Source organism: Euprymna scolopes, chromosome 20 (assembly GCF_053919585.1).
Source record: "Euprymna scolopes isolate OS-2025 chromosome 20, ASM5391958v1, whole genome shotgun sequence".
NCBI lineage: Eukaryota > Metazoa > Mollusca > Cephalopoda > Sepiida > Sepiolidae > Euprymna > Euprymna scolopes.
In genome coordinates this window covers 48,032,500-48,055,588 of record NC_136501.1, presented here as the reverse complement: position 1 = coordinate 48,055,588, position 23,089 = coordinate 48,032,500, and the positions used below count along the sequence as shown (strand labels likewise).

The following is a 23,089-nucleotide window of genomic DNA, read 5'->3' as shown; positions in this document are numbered from 1 at the left end:
TATATATATATATAGTGCACAAGCGTAGGCATTATTAACAGTTATGGATAAGAATTGTTTAACTTAGCTCTGAAGATACCGACCCTGTTTTCTGAGGTCATCTCGAAAAGGAGGAAGCTAGCAGGTTTGTTGCTGGTACTTAAAGGGTAGGTGGGGGTGGCTATGGTGGCGAGTTAATGCTTTTTTTTTTTTTCTTTGCTTCAGATACTTAGAGGTAGAAACTTCTGGCATCACCTTATAATTAGGTTCCATTGTTGGTTAAAAAATATTCTAACGTGAATACTCCCTGTGAGTTCAATCACAAATGAAAAAAAAAAAAAATGAACTGATTTGACATATACAATAATGGAACATAAAAAAGGAGTTCAATTTAAAAGTTATAAAACATTGTGAATATGACAATCCTAGAATGAGAATAACAGTTTGAAGCCTGGAAATAAATAAGTAGTTGAGAGTATGCCATTGTCCTCGTTGGATTAAGAACACGTGTTGTATAAAGACAAATGGTATAAAAATGATCAAATTTGAAATGCGAGTCTTAAAAACAGGCTTATTTCTGATGAATAAGAATAAATAGGGAGATATGTGAACAGGAAACTTCAACGGTATGGCCACATTGAAAAAATGGATAAAATGGTTGGGATCAGTAGTTGTAGAAGAGAAAAAGATTCATTTTTTTTTCCATTTCTACTAAAGGGCTTACAAGGCCAAAAGCCATTCAAGGATAATGAGGTGGATTGTTAAGATAATTAAGGAGATGTGTGCAGAAGAGTAGACTTTGATGGCATGACCAAATTGAAAGAGTGGATGAGACATCTTGCATTAGTAAATGTCAAAGAGTTGATTAGCAAGTTCAGTTTAGAAAGTAAAGCTAAAGAAAACATCTTAAACTGTATCAGCTGCTTTTAGAACCAATTTTAAATTGGTTTTTAAAAAGATGGATGAATCTCTTGGCATGAATAAATGAAACAAGATAAGAGCATCTGTTAGTTAACAAGTTTTATTTAATTCCTGAAAGGAATAAAGATTTTCTCGATAGAGAAAAAGAAAAAAAAAAAAACCTTTTAAATGGGGATGCGGGGGAGAGGTTGTGATGTCAACAAGCTGTACAAAATGATGGATACATGAGATGTATGACTGGTTAGAGGCTAAAGATCGCTACTTTAAAATTAATTTTTTTTTTTTTAATTTAAAACTAAATCTTCAAATTAACCTTTCTTAGGAAAAAATAAAAAGAATAAGATCAAAATAATTTTTAATAAAAATAAATGTATCGCTAAAATATATGCCAAAATGAATTTGAACATTTAGAAAAATAAAAGTTAAATAGTAATACTACATCCATATAAAAAAAAAAAAAAATAGTTCATATACACCAAAATCTGATCTTTAACCTCATGACCCATATTGGCTAAATGAGAAATAAAATTAGGAACAGGGGGGGAAAAAAAAAAAAAAAAGGAAAAGGCCTATCACTTGCAAATAGTAAGTATTGGTTGTTCATATTTTACATGGTAAATAATAGCTTTGTGATTTTGCTTACCACATACAAAAAAAAAAAAAAAAAAAAAAAACACACACTAAAGAGATGAAATAAGTCTTTAGTTGGAGTCTTTATATGAAATAAATTCAATCAACAAATACTACATGCCATTCACCCACTCGATACAAAAAAAAAAAAAAAAAGCTTCATTTTCAATTGTGGTTGTCACCATTTTCTTTGCTTTTGTGCCGATCGTGCTTCTTCTTCTTGCTCTTTTTCTCACGACGCTCTCTACCCTGAGAATGGTCTTTCTTGTGATGTGATCGGCTCTTGTGACTCTTGCTAGCAACATAATCCCCACCACCAGATTTCTCCTCGACCGATCTTGACCGAGAGCGCTTCTTCGCTTTCGAAGAAGACACGCTCGGAGACTTTGAGCGCTTGTGCTCTTTGGAATGATTCTTCTTCTCATGAGATCTGGACCGGTTGGGCGAGCGACTACGGGACCGATATTTCTCCTTCACAGAGAAGGAAGACGACTTTTCTCCTCCTGCATCAGTCTCTTTATCTTTAGACTTGGAGCTAGAGTGGTGATGATGATGGTGTCGACGGCGGTGATGATGCTTGTGGTGGTGGTGATGATGGTCGTCCTTGGGCTTGCCATTGCAGTCACGTTCACGTTCCCGTCTTTGCCGTTCACGTTCTCTAGCCAATTCCACAGCAAAGTCATCCATGGAAGATTGATGAGTAGAGGACGAGTAATTGGAGGAATATTTGCTAGGAACAGAACTTGAGGGTGACAACTTTCTGTGTGATGAAGATGCTGATGATAATGAAGGATGATGTGAAGGAGGAGGTGAACGATGCCTTGGGGATTTCTTCCGTTGCGGGGATTTTCGATTATGGGGTGATCTCCGGTGAGGTGAATGGGAGCCTCTGTGCTTGTCTGGGGACTTCCTGCTTTGTGATGCTGATTTATCGCCAGATCTGTCATATCGTCTTCTTTCTGGCGATCTCGAACTGATTAAAAACAAAAAAAAAATTTTTTTAAATAAAAAGAAAATTTTGCATGATTTACTTCAAATCAAAATGAACAAAACTATAAAGTGATACTCAATAATTTAAAATCGATCTGATACAACTAAAACTTTGTAGATCTTTTTTTTGCTTGCAAACATACTGGATGATGTCATCAACTAAAACAGATAAAAGTCATAAAGAAATCTTTTATAGCATTCAAAATGATGACATCATCCACTGGAAGAAATCTTTTATGGCATTTTACAAATCTCTAAAACCCTAGGAATTTAGTGTGGATGCTCTTTATAGCAACTATTTGTGGAAATATCTTGAGCCTGCACTTGACCTGCCAAGCCAGCAAGACATAGTGAAACTTCCTAATATTTTTGCATATTGGTTGGTGAATAAATTTGCATGATTGTTAACAAAAAAACTAAAACTGGATTATGTTTATTTGTTTTGCTTACAACTTCATGATTATTATCAAGAAAGTGTGTGTGTGTGTGTAAGTAATTCTAAGTGAAATAATGCAAAAATTTTGTTTTAATTTCCACAACAGATGGACATGATAAAAACTAAGAAATCCTGAAATTTTAAGCATGTAACTCAAAGCGGTTGTTAAATAGAGCACTTTCCGTTCTGCATAAATTGCTTGAGCTGTTGCCCAGGTGACATTTTAATTACATTTTCTTGAATATTTTCAGTTTGAAACATGATGTGACCCTGAAAATTTATTCAAATAAGTTTTTTGTCTCGAGAAATCAAAAAATGGCATCAGACTTGATCATAAATGAAGCCTTCCATCAAATTTTATCAGATTTTGAAATTTTTCCCACGTGCACCAATATGGGGGGGGGGCAATGATGTAACTGATGGGACAATTTTTTTCTTTTGGACATGCATGCAGACATTATAATGTATCTCTGGAAAAAAAAAAAGAAAAAAAAAAAGGTAAAAAGTTATTTTCTTCAATCACAGTGTTTGTTTGAAGTCTTCTTTTCGAAGGTTCACATATGCCTATTGAGGGAAGCAACTAGTTTGAATCTGACCCTTACACACATGAAAAACAGACACTTCAATTAAACACAGAACAAGTTTCTGAATGTTTTTAGATGAGGATTGATTATTTATATTATTTGGATTCTTCGGACTACTGTGGCATAGTGGACAAAGTTCAGTTGTAAGTTTTCAGAGATTGAAGGTTTAATCTTTGGTGCGGGCGATACCTAAAAATACAACTGTGAATCACTTAGAACTTCTACCCAGTCATGGCTGACAAAACGCGAGCATGCTTCCACCATAGATTAAATAAAGGAACCCGTTTGAAATTCTGTACAAATTCCAGAGTTTGACAAGAAAGTCAGAGGTTACATCAACTGAAACTTTGTGAAAAAAACACTCAAGATAAAAACAATAGTCCGAAGAATTAAAATAATATGAACAAAAATTGTCTAACCTACCCCCACCTATCACCAGTGTGCCATGAAAAAAAAAATGTCACCTGTCTACACATGGAAGTCACAAATTCAAAGAAATAAAATGTCTGGGAACTCAACCACCTTTTGTTTATTTACGTGACCAAACAAAATGACAGATGAAGGTGACTGTAAAGACAGCAGAAATGGACACTTTTTACCTTTTACTGTTGACGTCTACAGAGGCAGGCGTCTGTTCCTCTTCATTCCATTCCTCAGTTTCTTCCATGATACCCTCATCTCCATTACAAATGTCAGGGAGCATATCTATCGGCTGGCCATCTTGAGCTTTGGACAGGGCCCGGGCTTTCAGCTTCTCACCAAGATCTTTCTGTGTAGGCACCGGAATACGAGGAAAGAGAGTACAATACCATTCCAGTTTTGTGAACCAATGCCGGATCATCTCACCAATTGTCATACTGTGTCCACCACCAGCTTTCACGTCGATTTCCTGAGAAGGCCAGAAAAAGAAAAGATGGAGAGGGGGGGGGGGGGAGAAAAGTAGAAAAAATAGAAAAGGAAAAAAAAAAAAAAAAAAAATTAAATTAATATTAATAAAAGGAATAATGAAAGAAAACTGAAAAAAAAAAAAAAAAAAAAAGGTCTTGCTCTACCCAAGTGTGCAGATGAAGGCAAATGGCCTCATGGATATTTGGTGCTAAAAGATTAATTACTGAGAAGACAAAACACCAAACAGGAAAAAAATTACACATCAAATATGTACATGCATCAAGAGCAGAAAAGAACCACTAAGGAAAATATGACAACTTAAAAAAAAAAATCAATAGTCTCATGAGAAAATAATTTTCAACAATATATTTATTCAGGAAGAAAATAACATTGCTTATTAAAGGAAAAAAAAAATCCTTAATATTTTTTAAATAATATTCTTTCCTAAAATAACATGAAATAGTTTAATTAAAATGTGATTTGAATGCCAGTCCTTAATTTCCGATGACAAAAACTCATCTCATATGAAAATATTATCCAATAAGTTTTAAGTAAAACTAAAAATGACTTCACACAATAAGGCAGAGTGTTATGTGTAACGATATTAAGTACAAATTATTAGTTATTATCGATAGATGACACTGAAATCAGCTGTTGTTCCATACAAGGGTTGATATTTAACACAGGGAAAGATTTGAAGTAAATTTCAGTGAAAGCATGTTAAATTCCCTGAAGAGAGTTCAGAAGCAACTCGGATTATAGAAAATGGATGACTAGTAGTATATGTTGAATAAAATACATTTTACTTGTTGTGATTGTCCTTCATGAAGACACCAGTTACCAAGAAAAATAAAAATTAAAAGAAAATCAAGAAAATAGTTTCAGATTTGGACCATGAGATAGACAATATCGGCTTAACAAATGAACAGCTTTGTTAGTTTTCAATAATTTTTTTATCTGGTTAATAAATATATTGGATCAACAATGGTTTCTCCTGGATTGATTTTTGCACACTGTAAACAAAACGATAATAAATTTGAGGTGTTTGGTTTTTCAATTTTTAATATAGGAAAAGATTTATTTTAAGAAAAAAATCAAACAATCATAGATATCATGTCTAAATAAAGGGAAAGATTTTTTTTTAGATAATCAAACAAAATATAGTGTTTGAAAAATCTTTCGAGACTGGGGCAATTTTTATTTTTGTCTCCGTCCAAAATACCTCCCTTGGTCAGGAACCAACCTTAGAAATTTATAAAATAATAATTTCATTTAAAAAAAAAAAAAAAAAAAAAAAAGAGGCTATAAACAAAAGAATTAGGTAATTTGCATATCAAACAGCTCAAATAGGGACACAAGGTTTAGTTTGTTTATGTTATATATATATATATATATATATATATATATATATATATACTAGCATTTCGGCTCGGCGTTGCTTGGGGATTTGGAGGTGTATGCTGAGAAAAAAAAAGGTCAATTCTTTTTAATTTGACCCCTATTATGACCCCTTAACATTTACTGCTTTGGGCTCAAATCAAGTTATTAAGTTAGATCCATGTCCAAGGAACCTATATCTAAAATTTCAAGTGTTTAGACCAAAAATTGTTGGAGGAGTTTGGTAGAGTTCTCAAAAGTCAAAGTGTTGAACTTTGACCCCTTAATCGCCAAATTTCTGGCCAAAATCTGGTCACATCGATTTTCCCAAATCTCAGTACCCTGTATATCAAATCAAAGGCAAAATGTGTGTGACCATTTCGTGAAGGTCTTCAAAAGGCTTTTCTCGCACACGCTCCCGGGGTTGTTACTATCGCTTAAAACTGTGTATATAGGTCCTATATAATAATATCTAGGAATTAGGAAAGCGCGTAGCGTATAGATTTATTTACGTCGATTTTTACAAAATCATTGCTATTTTGGCTTCTCGCGTGTTGATTGAGCTTTTTAGTATAAATAAAGTGAAACTAAACTCAAACGGACGTGTTCGCGGCATTGCGTCGGGAAAAACGTCCAGAAGCAATCAGCTTTGATCAATCTTGTATATCAGACAGTCAATTTCGATAAACAAACTCAAACGCTGCGTGACTTCTATTTGACCTTAATTAGGTCAAATGGAAGCAGCAAAGTTAACTTTTATTATGCACGCCTGTTTTTATAGTTACATAAATAAATTCAAACACGTCTACGCTGTATGTCGCGGTGGCCCAATGGTAACATCGCACGGTTTTTTTTTTCACACATTAATTTCCAACTCAAAGCTACGGGTTCGATTTTCATACTCACCTACCAAAACATCTTTTTATTATTATTTACCCCCACCCCCCCAGAGTTTTGATTTACCTCAAGACACCCGGGCATCGCCGGGTACCCCCCCGCTAGTCTTATAATAAATCTTCCTTTGTTTAAACAGTATATCTGCAAGTGTTTAGTTTTTTGTTTTTCTTAAAAGAAGTCTTTATATTAAAAACCAAAAATCCAAATAACTCATGAGGTTTATTATCTGTTTGTTTACAGTGTGCAAAAATCAATACGGAAAAAATGGTGTAGACCTAAATTTTTCTCTTTCATATTGAATTTTTTCTGGGGTCCAATATATGAAGTTTTAAATTCGAATATATATATATATATATACACACACTAGATTACCTGTGACCCGTTGGGTCAGTATGTTATATTATTAGCTATGGAATTAATGTATGAGCGTGACACTTATGACGTAAAGAAAATAGTTTTTTTTGTGACATAACAGAAACAATTCTATGAAAGTATATTAAAATAAAAAAGAATATAGATTTCTATGAGTTGTTCTGTATATAATTGTTTATTTTTGAAAAAAAAAAAAACTTACAACCATTGAATTATAAGTGGTATTTTGATATATCTTTTAAATTAAAAAAAAAAAAAAAAAAAAAAAAAAAAATTGGGACACTGAAAAACATACACAGTACTGTGTACGTTTTCAGCATCCCAATTTTTTTTTTCGCGTTTAAATTATCCAAATAAACAATTGTTAATATTTTCTGCTATTTTTTTTTTTTTTTTTACATCATTCATTTCTGTATTATGTTATGGGTTTATGTTTATGTACACATGCGCAACCAGAAACCGTAAACCGGGTGTTGGGTTACAACACCTGTTACAAGGTCATTTGAGGTTTATAATTATATATATATATATATATATATATATATTTAAGATAATTTTCCAATATACAAATATTTAATCTTTAAACTTTACTTTAGACAAATCAGCAAACAATGACATTTCAAGTAAAAATGTGATAGGAATTTTCACAAAGCAATTCAATATTTCAAACCCACTGCTGATAATTAAAATTTACTTGGTTCTCTATAAAGCTACAAGGTCTGTTTTTCATGTGAGGAAAATTCAACTCCTAAAAAGGGGCACTCTGAGTAGGGATGAAAATAAAAATTAACAATTTAGAAAGATCTCTCCCTAACTGACCAAAGACAGAAAAGATGACCTGTAAATATGAGAGCAGAATTTAATCCTAGCCAAAAGATCAAGGATGTTGTAGTGCCTATTGTTGGGAACTAGTTCAGACATCATTATTGGTAACAAGAAGCAACTATCACTTTTTTTTTTTTTTTTTTAATAAAGTTGAAAAAAAATATCTTTGATGATCAGCTTAAATTGATGGTTGTCATATTTTTAACGGCTACAGAACATGCACAAGTTCAGTGGCTATTCTCTGTGACTGATAAAAATACAAAAACTGTACACATCTGTAACATAAAAAAGAGGATATATGATAAGTAAATATCTAGAATCAAAGATCAAAGAAATATTTACAAAATTTAAAATGGCATTTGTTTAGCAGATTGGAAAATAAAGTGTAAAAAAATGTTGGAAAACAGATGAAGTGATTTAGTTTGGTTTTCACATGAAATATTAGAAAATAAAAGACAAAAATAGTTGACAAAATTCTCACACTTAATGGAAATTTTAGACCAACATAAAACATTTATGTTCATGTAATTGTTTTCTATGTTTGCAATTGAATTTAAAAAGTTGGAATAAATTGACTTGTATTTTTAACAATTTTTTTTTTACTTATAAATTGGTGTTAATCATAAAAATTGTTAAATGATTATATGAAATTATGAAGGCAAATATCAACAACAACTATTTATTAATATAGTTTTTAGACATCAATACAAAATCGGATGTTTTGCTTCAACTGAAAGCAAATTCTGTATAGGTTTTATTAATAAATGAATCAAATGTTATTTATTAACCAAATATTATCGGCTTAATCATTACCATATATATGTATATATATATATATATATATATATATATATATATATATATATCTTTAAGTAAGCATCCCTATCACTTGAAAATCTCATGAGCTTTAGTGTTATCTGTTATTACATACATATGTTGGGTATGCACACGTATAGATATGTGAATTCAAATCATCTACTAAATATCATCCTCGAGCGTTCTTGGTCACGATGTACAAGGGTTTGTTAGGACAACCTGACATGAGGAAAGTTCATAACATAGTATTCAAAGTTCAAATAAAATCCTTTTGGCATGACTATAAACTGGCTCATACAAGGAATGAGGCACCTTCTTCTAGTAATGTTACCGCAAATAACAGCACTTAGCTAGATACTCCATCAGTCTATAAATTCTTATCCTGGAATCTGGTAACACCAAGAACTTTAACGGAATATTTGAATGAATCTATGCATCTCATATAGAGATTAAGTGTTAGCTCCAGGAAGGAGCCGTTTGATTTCTGAGAACTTACACTGAAGTAAAATGTATAGGGTCAATCTGGATAGGAACAAAAATTAAAATTGCCTTAATCTAGAAGGATTTCTCCTCCACTGATCAAAGTCAGAAAGGGCGAAATGTAGCACCACAGATACTACACTTTGATCCTAGCCAAAAAAGACCAAGGAAACACCCAAATAGTTTATCTTACTTCAAGTATCATCACTTAGTTGGATACTCCACCAGACTAGATAAATTCTTATCCTGGAATTTAGTAAGAGTAAAAGACCAAAAAGGAAGATATGCTATAAAGTAGTTAAGTAGTCAATTTGGGAGAGGAAAATTTATTAACTCAACTTCTTTATTAACTCAACGTTTGAAAGATAAAAACTTTAACGGGACATTTAAATGAATCTATGCATCTCAATACAGAAATTAAGTGTTAGCTCCAGGAAGAAGCCGCTTGATTTATGAGAACTTACACTAAAGTATAAAAAAAAAAGAATTGTGTTTTCATATATTTGGATATATTTATTTATATATGCATGTATTAATAAACCTTCATATACATTTAAATGGTTAATAAATTATATAAATTTATAAATTGAATAAAAATCTTTTTTAGGAAAGAATGATTATTTAATACACTGACTTATCGGTGTGTGTGTGTGTGTGTGTGTGTGTATATTATATATATTTATTTATTTATTACCGTTTTATCTGCTTAGTTACACATGTTTCGATGTTTCGATTACTGAATTATATCAATGATTCGATAATTTCATCCTGTAAAGTCTGATGAAATTATCGGATCGTTGATACGATTCGGTAATCGAAATGTGTAACTAAGCAGATAAAACTGTAATAAAAATATTTCCTCTGCAATAGTATTGAGCACTCTCTTAAGGTTTTTAATAATTACCATTTTTGTTAATATATATATATATATATATATATATATATATATATATATATATATATATATATATGACGTTGGAATGCGTTGAAAATACAAATTATTTATTTAAAACATTTATACATTACAAATTATTTATTACATCTCAAACTAGTAATGTATACTTTTTAAATAAATAATTTGTGTGTGTATATATATATATATATTTACATACACACACATGACTTGATAAATGTCTTTGATGAGCAATAATATAAGCCAGGTAGCCATTTAAATTAAAATGCAAAGAGAAATAAGCAGATGAAGATATTTGCCCCCAAAATAATTTCATTACTAAAATGTATTCGATCTCAGAACATTTGCTTGTTTTCAAATAAATTTAAAAAAAAAAAATTTTTTCTGGAATGTTTTTATATGTGCAATTAAGAAACAAAAACAAAAATGAAAGAAATAAATATTCAAAAGAGAAACAGAAAAAAAAAAAAAAAAAAAAAATTACCAAAAATTGAAATGGTTTTCTTTTCTCAAAATCATTGTTATAGAAAATATTTTGACAATGAAATTACAGGTTTCAAAGTGGTGTGTATGTGTTTGTTTTTTTTTTAAATTAAACTGATCGTTTCTCTTGCATATTTTAATTTCTTTCTTTTTGTACAAACACTGTGTCTACTTATTGTATTCAATGTGTGTGTGTGCATATGTATATAAATTTAATTGATATTTTGAATGAGATGCGGTGATGTTGGTCAAAGTAGCCATGAAATAAGTAAAACAAGAAGCAGCAGCTGAGCCTGCTTTGGTCATAACCTCTAGAGTCTGAGGTGCAGCTTGCCTCTTCACTGCCACTGGCTGGGCCTAGAGCAACACCCTGAAGTTATACAAAACAGCAACTGTAGGCAATGGTTAGCAGCCAAAAACATAGCAAACAATCACACACATACACACATATAAAACAAATAAACAGCATCGGTTCAAAAACTTGTTAAAAGAATGAAAAATAAATTAATAAATATATAGTCCTTATTTACCAACTTTCATTATAGAAAGATTTTAAAAGAAAAAAGCTATTACATTTCAAATTATTAATTTCAAATAGAATGAAATTCTATTAGAAATAACTAAAGTCAGTGTCATTTCACAGTGAAAAGAAAACCTATAAAATAACATTAATATGTACATTGATAGCAACAAGGATAATCATGAGAAAACTAAGATTTTATAAGCATAAATTTTTGCTGTTGAATACAAACTAAATTTTGTCAATTTCAATTATGATTATGAAATAAATTAACATTGGCCTAGAATTTTTTTTGTTGTTGATTTAAGACAATTATAACATGCTATACTGAAAATTCATGTTGGTTTTGCTTAACTTCTTGAAATATGGTCAGTTTTTTTGTTTGCATTTAAATAGATTTTTGCTTAATATGTTGTAAAATTACTTTTTTCTTGAAATAAAGTGCAAAAAGTTTGTATATTGTGCCAATTCATAATTAATTGGTATTTATATTTTATAGGTGCTTGGACCAGAGAGTTTTGCATAAATAAACCCAATGTATTTGGCTACATTTGTGGTGAATGACCCATAGTTTAAGTTTCATAAAGCATGTTTGCCATATTTATTTATTTATTTATTAAACTAAGTAGCGACGATAAAACTTGGATGCCATACACAGGGTATGCATGAAGTATCTGCAATAACAAAAAAAAAAAAAAAAAAAAAAAAAAAAAAAAAAAAAGTTGTCTCTAATGTTTAAAATTACCATTGTTTTGGAGGAAGTTAACAACTTCAGGTTAGAATCAATGTATAGTATCTGTTCTACCCTAAATGGAGAACAAATCCTTCACAACTGGAACAATTAGAGTGCCTTATTTTGGGGGAGTTGTACATCTACCTTGCATCTACATTTTCCTTCATGATGAGGCAGGTAAATAGGGATAAACCAAGACACTGACTGCTAGTTCTACGTTATTGATGTAATTCAAAAAGAACCGGATCAACCCTAACCCGACTGTGATCAAAGTTCAGTATCTGTTTTCAGAGAACTTACTGATATCAATAACAAAGTTTCCTCCAATGTTCAAAAATGATGAAGATGTGACTGTTGGCAACAATGTTCCACACTTCTCAAAAGAGCTAAATGATGAAGTTTATAATCTCAGCTTGATAAAGTCCTTTCTAAACTATTGCCATCTCGATTGAAAGGAAAAAGAATGCCTCTTTAACAGTTTGCATAACTTTCTACTGCATCACGCATCAAGAACATCCATTTTTTTTTCTCTGAAGAACTTTTGCGTCCTATACAGTTGTTGTCCAACTTTTTCAGAAGTTGGACAAATTAAATGATTGGAGACTATTCGAGAAGGAGAAGCAAACACTGAAATGTGTTCTGTTGCACAAGAGCAATGTCTATTCAATTTACACTAATCAAAGTTTGTAACATCAAAAGTCAAAACTTTTTTCCTCTTAAAAATCTATTTTTGATGATAATTACAAATATAAATCAACTGATAATGTCTCTGAAATTGTGAAAAGATCAGATAAAATAATTAAAAAAATAGAAACTTAGCAGAGAAATGTAACTTGATCAATAGAAATGGATGTCATTTTCGGATCCAACAGTAAAAATGGATTCTAAATCTTAAAAAAAATCTTTTGTAACTCAATGTTATTCTCCAAAAGTATCTTCAGTAAACTTCTTAATTTTTCTAAGATAAATAATACTCGATTATAACATATCTTATTTTCAAATATATTTGATCATCAATTTTAGATGCTCATTAAAAGACTCATTTTTTAATAAAATTTTTAAAAAATTAAACTTTTATATATATATAAAAAAAAAAAAAATCAAAATTATTTCAAAATGATTTGGAATTACACAGAAAGCATCACAAACCACAGTAATTGTAACAAATGAATACATTAATTTACTAATAAAGCATTTTGAAAGTTAATAGAAAATTTAAATTTATTTTTTTTTATGTTACATTCAAAAGATTTATATGGAAAAGATTATTTTTTAGAAATTTACTAAAAATGGTCAAGAATTACTTCCATCTAACATTATAAACCATTCACACCACCAATCAAACAAAGAATAAAGAAAATAGTTGATTGTTTATACTCACCATAATTTAAATGGTACCAAGAAGAACACAAGAGTTGGAGGATTTTGTTATGCTTGTGTTTAATCATAGATGCAATAGAATACATTTTTCACAAAGAATTTTAAATGACTAAACATGTTTTAATTTACAATGTCAAAAATGTAATTTACTGTAAAATTTACTTAGCACCTTCAAGATCAATTATTACATTGCTTCTAAAAATAGACTTAACTATAAAAGTGTACCAGATAACCTCATCACTAATCGACTTAATAATATAAAGTTAAGAGGATGAGGGGGGGTTACAGCAAGGAATAATAACTTTTACTTTAAGAATATGTTATTTCCTTCGCTGACTTTTTTTTTTTTTAACAATTTCCATATATTAGAAAACTGACATATTGGATTAAGTATTTTTTTTACAACAAAAAACACAGTGAAATACATTAGTCTATTGTAATTAACATACAACAATAACAAATGAAAGTTGGCTAGTCAGAATCAAAGTTTAATTTGTTTGCTTAAATGTTATTGAAGTCAAACATTAAAAATCTGGCCAACATTATTTGATAAATATACAAACAAATGGCAACAACCAGTAATAGTTATTTATATCATTGGTTTACTAAAAACACATCTTTAGAACAAACTATACAATCTTATGATTTGTTTCTTGCGATTAGTTGCTAATTATATGATGTTATAAAATAATTTTAACGAAAACTATTACTGATGAAATTGCCACTTTTTAAATGTATTCTCTTCTCATGAAATTAACAGTTGTTTCTAAATATATTAGAACTATTTTCATAGTTGTCCTTGTGGTATTACGGTCATAGTAGCAAAACATGACCAAATTAAAAACTGGCTTCTTTTCAAAGGGAGATCTTCCCCTTCAAATGTGTGCAAAGAAAAGAATAGAAATATTTTTTTAACAAAGAAAAATTAAGGGGGGGGGGGTCTATGAAAAAAAATTCATGATTTAAGAATTACAAATGTTTAATGAATAAAAGAGGATATTAAGTTGTAGTGAGAAATGTGTTTATGGTGGATATGTTTACATACCTCTTCATCATCCAGATAACCTTCAAACCAATCCCACAAATCCTGAGGTGGTTGTGTAAATCTAAAAGGAAAAACAAATTCAACAATTAATAAACACAAAAAGAAGCAAAAAACCAAATAAATCCTTGGCTTAAGAAAGGTTGGGGTTTTTTAAATTACATAATAGGTGTGAACTAGGTTAGTAAAGTTAAATCATGTTAAACTTCCAAGTATAAACAAATTCTAATAACATCCTTAAAGCAACTCTAGAAATTGTAGAATTTAATATTTTAACATGACATGACATAAACATAATGTTAGGGAAGAATTGCATTACAAGATGAAATATATAAGAATTTAATCTAAAAATTAGTACCATCCAAATCTAGAAATTTGGAGAGGAGAAGGAAGGATGTGTGCAATATATCTTCATTTTTCTAAAATTATATATATATATATATATATATATATATAACATTTTGTTATGACGCAAGAATCTGAAGAGATTATTCGGATTTGTTTACAAAATTTACAATAGACAGAGACACAAAAAAAATTGTCAAAAAACAAAAAAATGTTACCAAAGGCAATATAAGTTACTCTTCTACCTAGTTGGATAAATTTTTAATGTTTTTACTGAATTTAAAACATTTAGTCTAAAAAACAAGTAGTGCCTAGCATTATGTGAAAATAAGAAAAAAAGGTTACGAATTGACTATTACATCTTTTAAATCTTGATAAAAACAAATATTAGTAGAAACCCACCCAATGCCACAGTGAACATTTATTGGGTTGGTTTTTAACAGTATTTTTTTTTAAGTCTTAAACATTTTGAAGTACATAAAAATGCTAAAAACTTATCTGGCTAGGTAGAAGAATAACTTATCTTGCATTTGATAACATTTATGTGTTATATATGTTTGTTTTTTTTTTTTACATTTTTTTTTTTGTATCTTTGTCTATTGTAAAATAAACCCGATTATCTTTTTATTTTATGCCGTCCATCTTTCTGTTTAATCATTATTACAATGATTAAACAGGAAGATAGATAAAATAAAAGTCTATGTTAGTAATGGTGTATGAATATAATTCTAACACCACATAAAAATGCGACTTGGAAAAGAAAAAGGTTGGAAAATAATTGTTCAGTATTGAAAATATTTTCATTGATTTTTAAAACTCCCTCTTTACTCATCAATTCTATCCAGTTACTTTTAATATTATGATGACTTGCAACATTGCTATATCCATGTTTTGCATTTTCCTTCTGCTTCTGAAATTAGTTTTGTTTAGCCTTTAGATCAAAAACCTGTATGACCTCATAAGGCTATCTTTCCAGGCATTACCTCCTCTTTTCAAAGAGGAGTAGGTTTATTATTGGTTGCTTGAAGCACCCTAATTTGTGAGGAAGTGTCAACAGAACTAGACAAGTTATTTTTTTTTTTTGTATGTAATGCCTTGTTCCCACATTTTGAAGGGGATTTTCTTCACATGAAAAACCTTGTAACATAACCTGATAGAGAAAAGAAGTAAAGACAAACTAATCTTTCATTCATTATATCATACGCTCATTTCACCTCTGTATATATTTTTGTGTTAACTCCCATGAAGACATAGCCTGTCACGTTAAAAATGATCGGAATATTGAAATTATATATAAAAACAAGACATTATTGATCTGTGCAAAAAAAAAAAACAAAAAAAAAACATTTTTTATCTGTTAAAAATGGACTTCTTGTAATTATTGGCTTAAACCATATCACAGATTCTGCATTTATCCTTTGTCTTGTATTATTTTATATACATAGAAAATATCAGGTTTAAAATGTAATTAATGTTTGACACGTGTATTTATATTATTTTATAGTCAAGAGTTGCATGACTAAAAAGTCTGTTTTGTTTCCCCTGGTTTCTAATGCTCAGTACTGCTGACTTATTGAAGGCATTATTCTAACTGTAATACATAAGAAAAACAAACAAAGAGAGAAGATCAGACAACCACATAAGACATACACCTTCCTTCTGAAGTACCAGCCAATTCAAGGGATTCTTCAATAGACAGTTGCACTGGTTGACATCTCCCTCACAGATATGTAAAAAACAGATCAGAGTAGCCAAATGCGTTTCTTTGCTCACTTCCACAGCATCACCTGAAGAAAACCAGAGATTTGCTGAACGAAATATTCAGAACTTAAAAAACTTTGGCAGTAGGACGAGTGTAAAGCTGAACAATTATCTTCCAAATGATCTAAGAGAAAAACTCAAAAGAAAATAAATTTTTATTAAAATTAAACTAATAAATAATAATTATTAAAATATAAAACAATGAACAAATGAAATTATTTCTCATAATAAATAATAATATTTTCTAAACAGAAGTAATCACATTATTGCCACAATATTTTGGAGGTTTTTTTTTTTTTATCTTTCTTGCTACCATATTTATCATGTTTCAAATGTTGGATTCAGTTTGAAATTTTGAGGGTACAGATCACAAGAAAAGGCACCGAATAAGGTTAGGGAACATAATGACAAGAACACAAAAATGGCAGCATTAATAGTCCCGATTTTGTTGCCTCTATTTTATAAATATCCTTAAACTTACAGCACAACTTTAATTTTAATTTTTCCATAAACCTTGAGATTTAAAAATAGAAAATTATATACAAAAAATATAAAACTTTACCTTTCAACCTAGATGTGCAAATCTTTTATATGTAATCACAATAATGGAAAGGAGTTAAACTTCTTATGCGAAATCATGTGCTCAGATAGAAAAGGAAATGTAATCACATTGCTTATATTGATTTATCGTGTAAAAAAATTATAGAAAATCATGTAGTTTGATTTGTTTTACAACATACCAAACCCTTTGCGGTGATTTAATACTGAAACACATTAACTTGTTAACAATTAATTGAACATAAGTGATTATTTTACTGATAACTGGAGGATGATGGCTTTCATGATTGTCCCTATTAATAGGCATTCATGGGATAAGGCATTTATCATTGTACCTATTAAACCAATCACCTTATGACAAAAGAAATGCTATTTGACCTTTGGAAATTATTTTTTAGAAAATTTCTTGTGTTTTCTAGCAATAAATCACCTCACTTTATGCATGAATTATGAAAATAAAATTAGAGCACATTTATATTTATACACAGACTCTGGACTTAGAATAAAAAATGGTCCTGAAGAGGCTACCCAGCAGAAACCCTGATATGATGTAAGCCAAACCATTACTTATATGCCTTCCCATTTTATAACTATCGATTATTATTTTTATTATTATACTAAAGCAGAGTTAGTAAATGTTTCCCTAAAGCTTTTTTTGCTTATATATATATGGAAAATTTTATTAGATTTCTACTTTTAGAAAGGATCAATAAAATATTAAAAAAAAAAAAAATGTTATCCAACAGAGGCGGGGAGTTTGAGCTATGTTCTTTTATAACCAACTGTCTCGTTAGCTATATTTCAGCAAACTCCTCATTTCTGAGGTAAGGAGCCAGAGTCAGCAACTGCAAGTCTAATTGTTAAAGAAACTCTGGACTCAAAATTTTTAAAACCAACTCCCTATGCCTAGGAGTTTGGAATCTGCTACCCCCCCCCCCATTCTGCTGACTCCCTACCTCTGAAAAAAAAACAAAAAACATACAAGATGAACAAATCATGTTTAAATGTACAAAGAAAAGAAAAAGATAAAATGCTGACCTGATGTACATGAAGCCAAGGGCTCTGATGTAAGGTGAATCTCGATGAGTTATCAGTCCAATTACTTGCTTTTTTGTTAATCTTAATGTAAATAGTTTATAAAGCAAGCAAAAGGCACTAGAAACAATGCCACCAGCACCTACACCTCGGACCTAGAAAGAAAAAGAATGAGTTTATTATAATTATTGAATTAAGAAACATCAGTGTTCGCAATAGAAAGAGTCACTTGTGAAAATGCTAGGAGTCTGACTTCTTTTAACAAAATATTTTTCTTTGATCAATGTATTAAAATATTTAAATAAAATTTAAAAAAATGATATGATTTATTTCCTAAATTTTCTTTGAACTTTCAATAAAATCAGTATACTTTTTTTATATTCACAAGAAATTACTTTTGATTTTTTGTGTCCATAACTAAATAACCAAATCATAAAAGCACTTCATTTTTTGTTTTACTAGATACTGGAACAAATATTTAGATGGTTTTATATTTTATTAAAAATGAAAATCATATTTAATGTCAAAATTACGGCGGATTCTAGTTTTACAGAACATTGGTAAGAAAGAATTTACTCAAATTGTGAAAGAGAAGCAAATAAATCTAAGATCATTTTATTTTATTATTTATTAAAATTGCTCCCATCATCATCGTCTATTCTCTTCCAATTTTTACATCAACAGTTGTCTATTCTCCCATGTCCAACTTAGCAATGTTTTAACTGGTTTGCTGTCTTAGAAAAATTAAAAACAAATTTGAAGAAAATATCATGTTGTCCAGATTTCATTTTTATTCTTTAAAATTACAAGAAATAAACTGTTTTATTTTAGATTGCATTTCCAAAAAAATGGTCCCTATTCATATATAGTCAGAAAAATTAAGATCAATTAAAATATATAATATTCAAGCAAGTATAGTTTAAACTTTTTGTGATAGGATATTTTTTTTTTTTACTTTTTAATAACCACCTGCAGAGTTGAGTGAGAATTAGAGATCATGGAGTTAAAACTTTCTTGCTTGGGAATGGTAATTTTTATTTGAAAATCAGTAGATATTTTAATCTTTAAAGTAATCAGTTTTTTAATGCTGCAAAAATACAAATTTACAAAAACTAACTTGCCTAGTATATTCCATTATTTAAAATGATTAGCCAAAGTGAGTAAGATAAAAATCCACTCAGGTTGAGATTAATTATGAAGAATCTCATAAAACGATTTAAAACATTTCTAATTCAAGCTGGTGGTTATAACTAGGGCTGTGAAAACAGCATATTCTTTTTATTGTTTTGATTCTTGAGTATATAACCGTTAATATATGTTTTTGTATAGACAGATGTGGTTCTCGGTTCATTAAGGGTGTCTAACTGTGTCGGATATATACCCACGAGTCAAAAGAATGAAAAGAATATTCTATTGTCACAGCCCTAGTCATATAACACAATGAGTCAGGAATGTAATTTTGTTAAAGAATTAGTTAAAACACAATTTTTATGATGTCGGCCAACAAACCACAAACAGAATATTTTATATGGATTTGATAAACAAATTCCAAAGTATATTGACACAAAAAACGTCCGAATTGCAGCCACAAAAATGAATAAATACAATTAACTAAAAGAAACATACTTACCCCTCCACACATTCCTGTCTGTCCCGCAGTCTTGCGACTACCTTTCTCCCATGGCTCCAAATGAGAAACCTAAAGGGGATATAAGAATCGAATTAAATGATAACTATAACAATACATCAAAGACAATGATAGAACTATTGAATATATTCATGTTATGTTCTATTAAAAATCTTATTAAGCTTGTTACAATGAAAATAAAAATCATTCAATAATCTCTAATATAAGAAAGAATTTATTTCCAACTGACCTGTGATTGAGTTTATAAACAAATACAGGGTTGAGCAATAACATTTTGCAATGTTTTCATGTATAAATAATTTCATTAAAAAATCAATTTTGAAGGACTACATTTGTTGCTTCTGAATATGTTAATGCTGGAATTTCGATTCAAATGTTTTATACCAAAGGCTATTTAATCTTAAATCTATGCTCATCTTTTCACAAAAATTATTAATCTTTTATTCGTTTCTGTTACAACTGAATAAACTCTGACAAATACTAAAAAGCCATTTTCTTTTTTCCCCTTGGACAAGCCAATCTTATTAAATCTGTATTCCTTTCATTAGCTTTGTTGGTAGACCAAAATAAAACAAATTGAAAAATAATTGTATATGTTTCTAAATGTTGAAACAAAAAAACCTGGAGGATTTTTAAGATGTAATATTGTTATGATTGTCAGATTTTGATAAGGGTATAAAAAGAAATGCATTTGGAGACTGGTGTAAAGTTATATTAATTTGATTTTTGATTACATTAGAACAATTTAAAAATCCAAAAGAATCTGATTTTAGGTTTCTCTTAGAAATGAACATTCAAAAATGTTGTAAACTGCAGTTTTGTTGTCAAAATGACATCCATAAAATATCACATGATGAAAATGCAAACTTTAAAGAAGTAAATCAGCATCCATATATTTTAGAAGACAACAAATTTATAATCCTTCCATGGAACATTATATATGACATGCCTTATATATCATAAAAATTGGTCAGTCATCTCATGAGATGTATAGTAATAACATATTGAATTTTCAAGAGTCTACAAAAATTTTAAACGGCTGCACAAAAAAGGTCTGTAAACTTTAATAAGTTTACAGACCTTTTTTGTGCAGCCATTTAAAATTTTTGTAGACTCTTGAAAATTCAATATGTTATTACTATACATCTCATGAGATGACTGATCAATTTTTATGATTTCAGGTTCAAATGAACAGTACAGCAAGAATTGGAATACACCCTACTAAAGCCTTATTGTCACCGCTGGTGAATTTCAAAAATTTCATCAGGGCGTGAGGACACCTTAGAAGAACGATATGCAATAAAATTGTTTTAAACTTGGAAAAAATGCCACAGAAACGCATGGAATGTTTCAGACTGCTTTTGAACTATCTTGCATGAATCAAGCATCAGTTTTTGAGTGACATAAGAGATTCAAAAAGGGCAGAGAGTTTGTGAGAGATGATAAGAGGTGTGAGAGGAGTAAGGAAGTCAGAACACGAGAGTTGATTGGCCAAATAAAGAATTTCATGGATAGTCATATCTATAGCAACAATAAATGCAGTGTGATGTCACTGTATATACAATTATTTGCAACGAACTGAAGATTTGCACAAAGTTTGTCCCAAGGATGCTCCGTCCTTGTCACAGACTATTTGACCAAGATAGGCATCAAGACAGTTCCTCGCCCTCCCTATAGTCCAGATCTTGCTCCATGTGACTTTTGGTTATTCCCTAAGATCAAGGAAAATCTTAGAGGCTGTCATTATGAGACGAGGAGATGAAAGAGGCTGTGACGAGGGTAACTGACATGTTCAAACAAGAGGACTTCCATGGAGACGTCCTAAAGTTGTTGGAACAATACAACAAGTGCATTGTAGCCAGAGGAGATTGCATTGAAGGGGACTAGAGTTTCGTGCACTTTCAATAAAAGTGTCCATACAAAAAGTCTGTAAACTTATTGAAGGCATCTCATATTTTCATATCATACACCATAAATGATTAATGGCTGACTGATAAAGTAACCTACAAGAATAAGCAATCTTAACAGAACAATTTATATAAAAAAATTTTAAGTACAAGATTTAGCGCACACAGCATCAACGAATCACAAACAATCCAATCTTATTTTTCTGAATTTTTTTTAGATGAGGATTAATAATTTCTATTTATTGAACTACTTTAGTGTTATTCTCATGTTTCGACAGATGTAACCCCCAATCTTTTTCGGGTATATCTCGTTGAACTTGTGAATCTATTAAACTCAGGAATCCTTATGGATTTTTAGCAGAATCTGATATTCATAATACTGCTTATGTAAGAGTTCTCATTAGTAGAGAGGCGAGTGGCAAATGGAAAAAGAAAGATAACGTAAGAGAACTAAACCCAAGCCAAATAGGGAAAGGCTAACCTTTTCTAATGGGAAAAAAAAAAAAAAAAAAAAAAAAAAAAAAGATGAAATTGCACTAAACGTTGAGAACTCCCATCCCTGCTATTGGTAAAAACAAAAAGTACTTCATTTCTATGGTTAAGAATTGAACATTGTATATTAACATATACATACCCTCAATATACTTTTCATTGTTTTAATATTTGTAGTGTACAAGGTCAGTTAGAGTAGCAGGATTTGGTTACTCTAAAATTTATAATTATAAATATCCAAGATGGAGAATTGGGCTTGGCAATTTTTGCAGCAGTAGGATACACCCACCAGTCAACTGCAGTTCTGATATATACTAAACAAACACTAAAAACAAAAATTAAAAACAAATACGTAAACCTTATTTTTCAGAATGAAGCAAAAGAAAGCAAGAAATACCAGATGAAAATACCTGGAGTCACGTACTTTGTAATAGATCTCATCTATCACTTCATGGTAAGTTTTCAATTCATATAAATTGACTTTGAAGTAGGGAGACGATTGGATATTGGTTAGAATTAAAGGATTCAGGTTCATAGTTTTTTCATTCCCCCAAATGGGAAGTGGATTATTAGGTGCCATTTTCTATCTCTTCACTCAACAAAGTTGGATCTGAAAAAAGAAAAAAAAAAAAAAAAAGGTATTTTTTTTTTTTTATTATCAGATTATAAACAAATACATTTGCATAATTATAAAAAAAAAATAAAAAAAACCTAATCAAAAATTAAACCTCAATATTCATAATTTTTTCCCCTAATTGTTAACAATTCAGTTTACATTTTTTCTTCAACTTATAATTATGAGCCATTCACAACAGAATTCAAGTTCCGAATTAGTGTTAGCATTTGTAATAAGAGATCTCTAATCAAATATTTGAACATTATCTACATAAATAAAATCTAGATTGGTTGGTTGTTTTATGGCATATCAACCCTTTTCAGGTCATTTAATGCCGAATAGTTATTTTGAAGAGAATATTTTTTTTTTTTTTTAAGTCGGTTTCTATTTAAACCATAGTTAGGACCCTAATAGGTACTACCACTCCGGGTCAGAGTGGATGTGGGAGCAATGGCAATTAA

The 23,089-nt window shown here is 30.0% G+C and overlaps 1 protein-coding gene across 2 annotated transcripts in view; it reads right to left on the bottom strand.

The window, feature by feature from the left end:
* Window positions 1-984: 984 nt before the first annotated feature.
* Window positions 985-23,089, bottom strand: part of LOC145241421 (uncharacterized) — a 49,790-nt gene continuing 27,685 nt past the window's right edge. The window contains exons 2-7 of one of the 2 annotated variants that reach the window (XM_080104364.1): window positions 22,437-22,622; window positions 19,596-19,664; window positions 17,969-18,120; window positions 14,270-14,330; window positions 4,140-4,429; window positions 985-2,503 (exon numbers count right to left, since the gene is read on the bottom strand). In XM_080104364.1, coding sequence (XP_079960490.1) covers window positions 1,696-2,503; window positions 4,140-4,429; window positions 14,270-14,330; window positions 17,969-18,120; window positions 19,596-19,664; window positions 22,437-22,592 — 1,536 coding nt within the window. In that variant the 5' untranslated portion in view covers window positions 22,593-22,622 and the 3' untranslated portion in view covers window positions 985-1,695. Of the gene's footprint in view, window positions 2,504-4,139; window positions 4,430-14,269; window positions 14,331-17,968; window positions 18,121-19,595; window positions 19,665-22,422; window positions 22,623-23,089 lie in introns of both variants that reach the window. The other variant, XM_080104365.1, reaches the window with a different exon arrangement.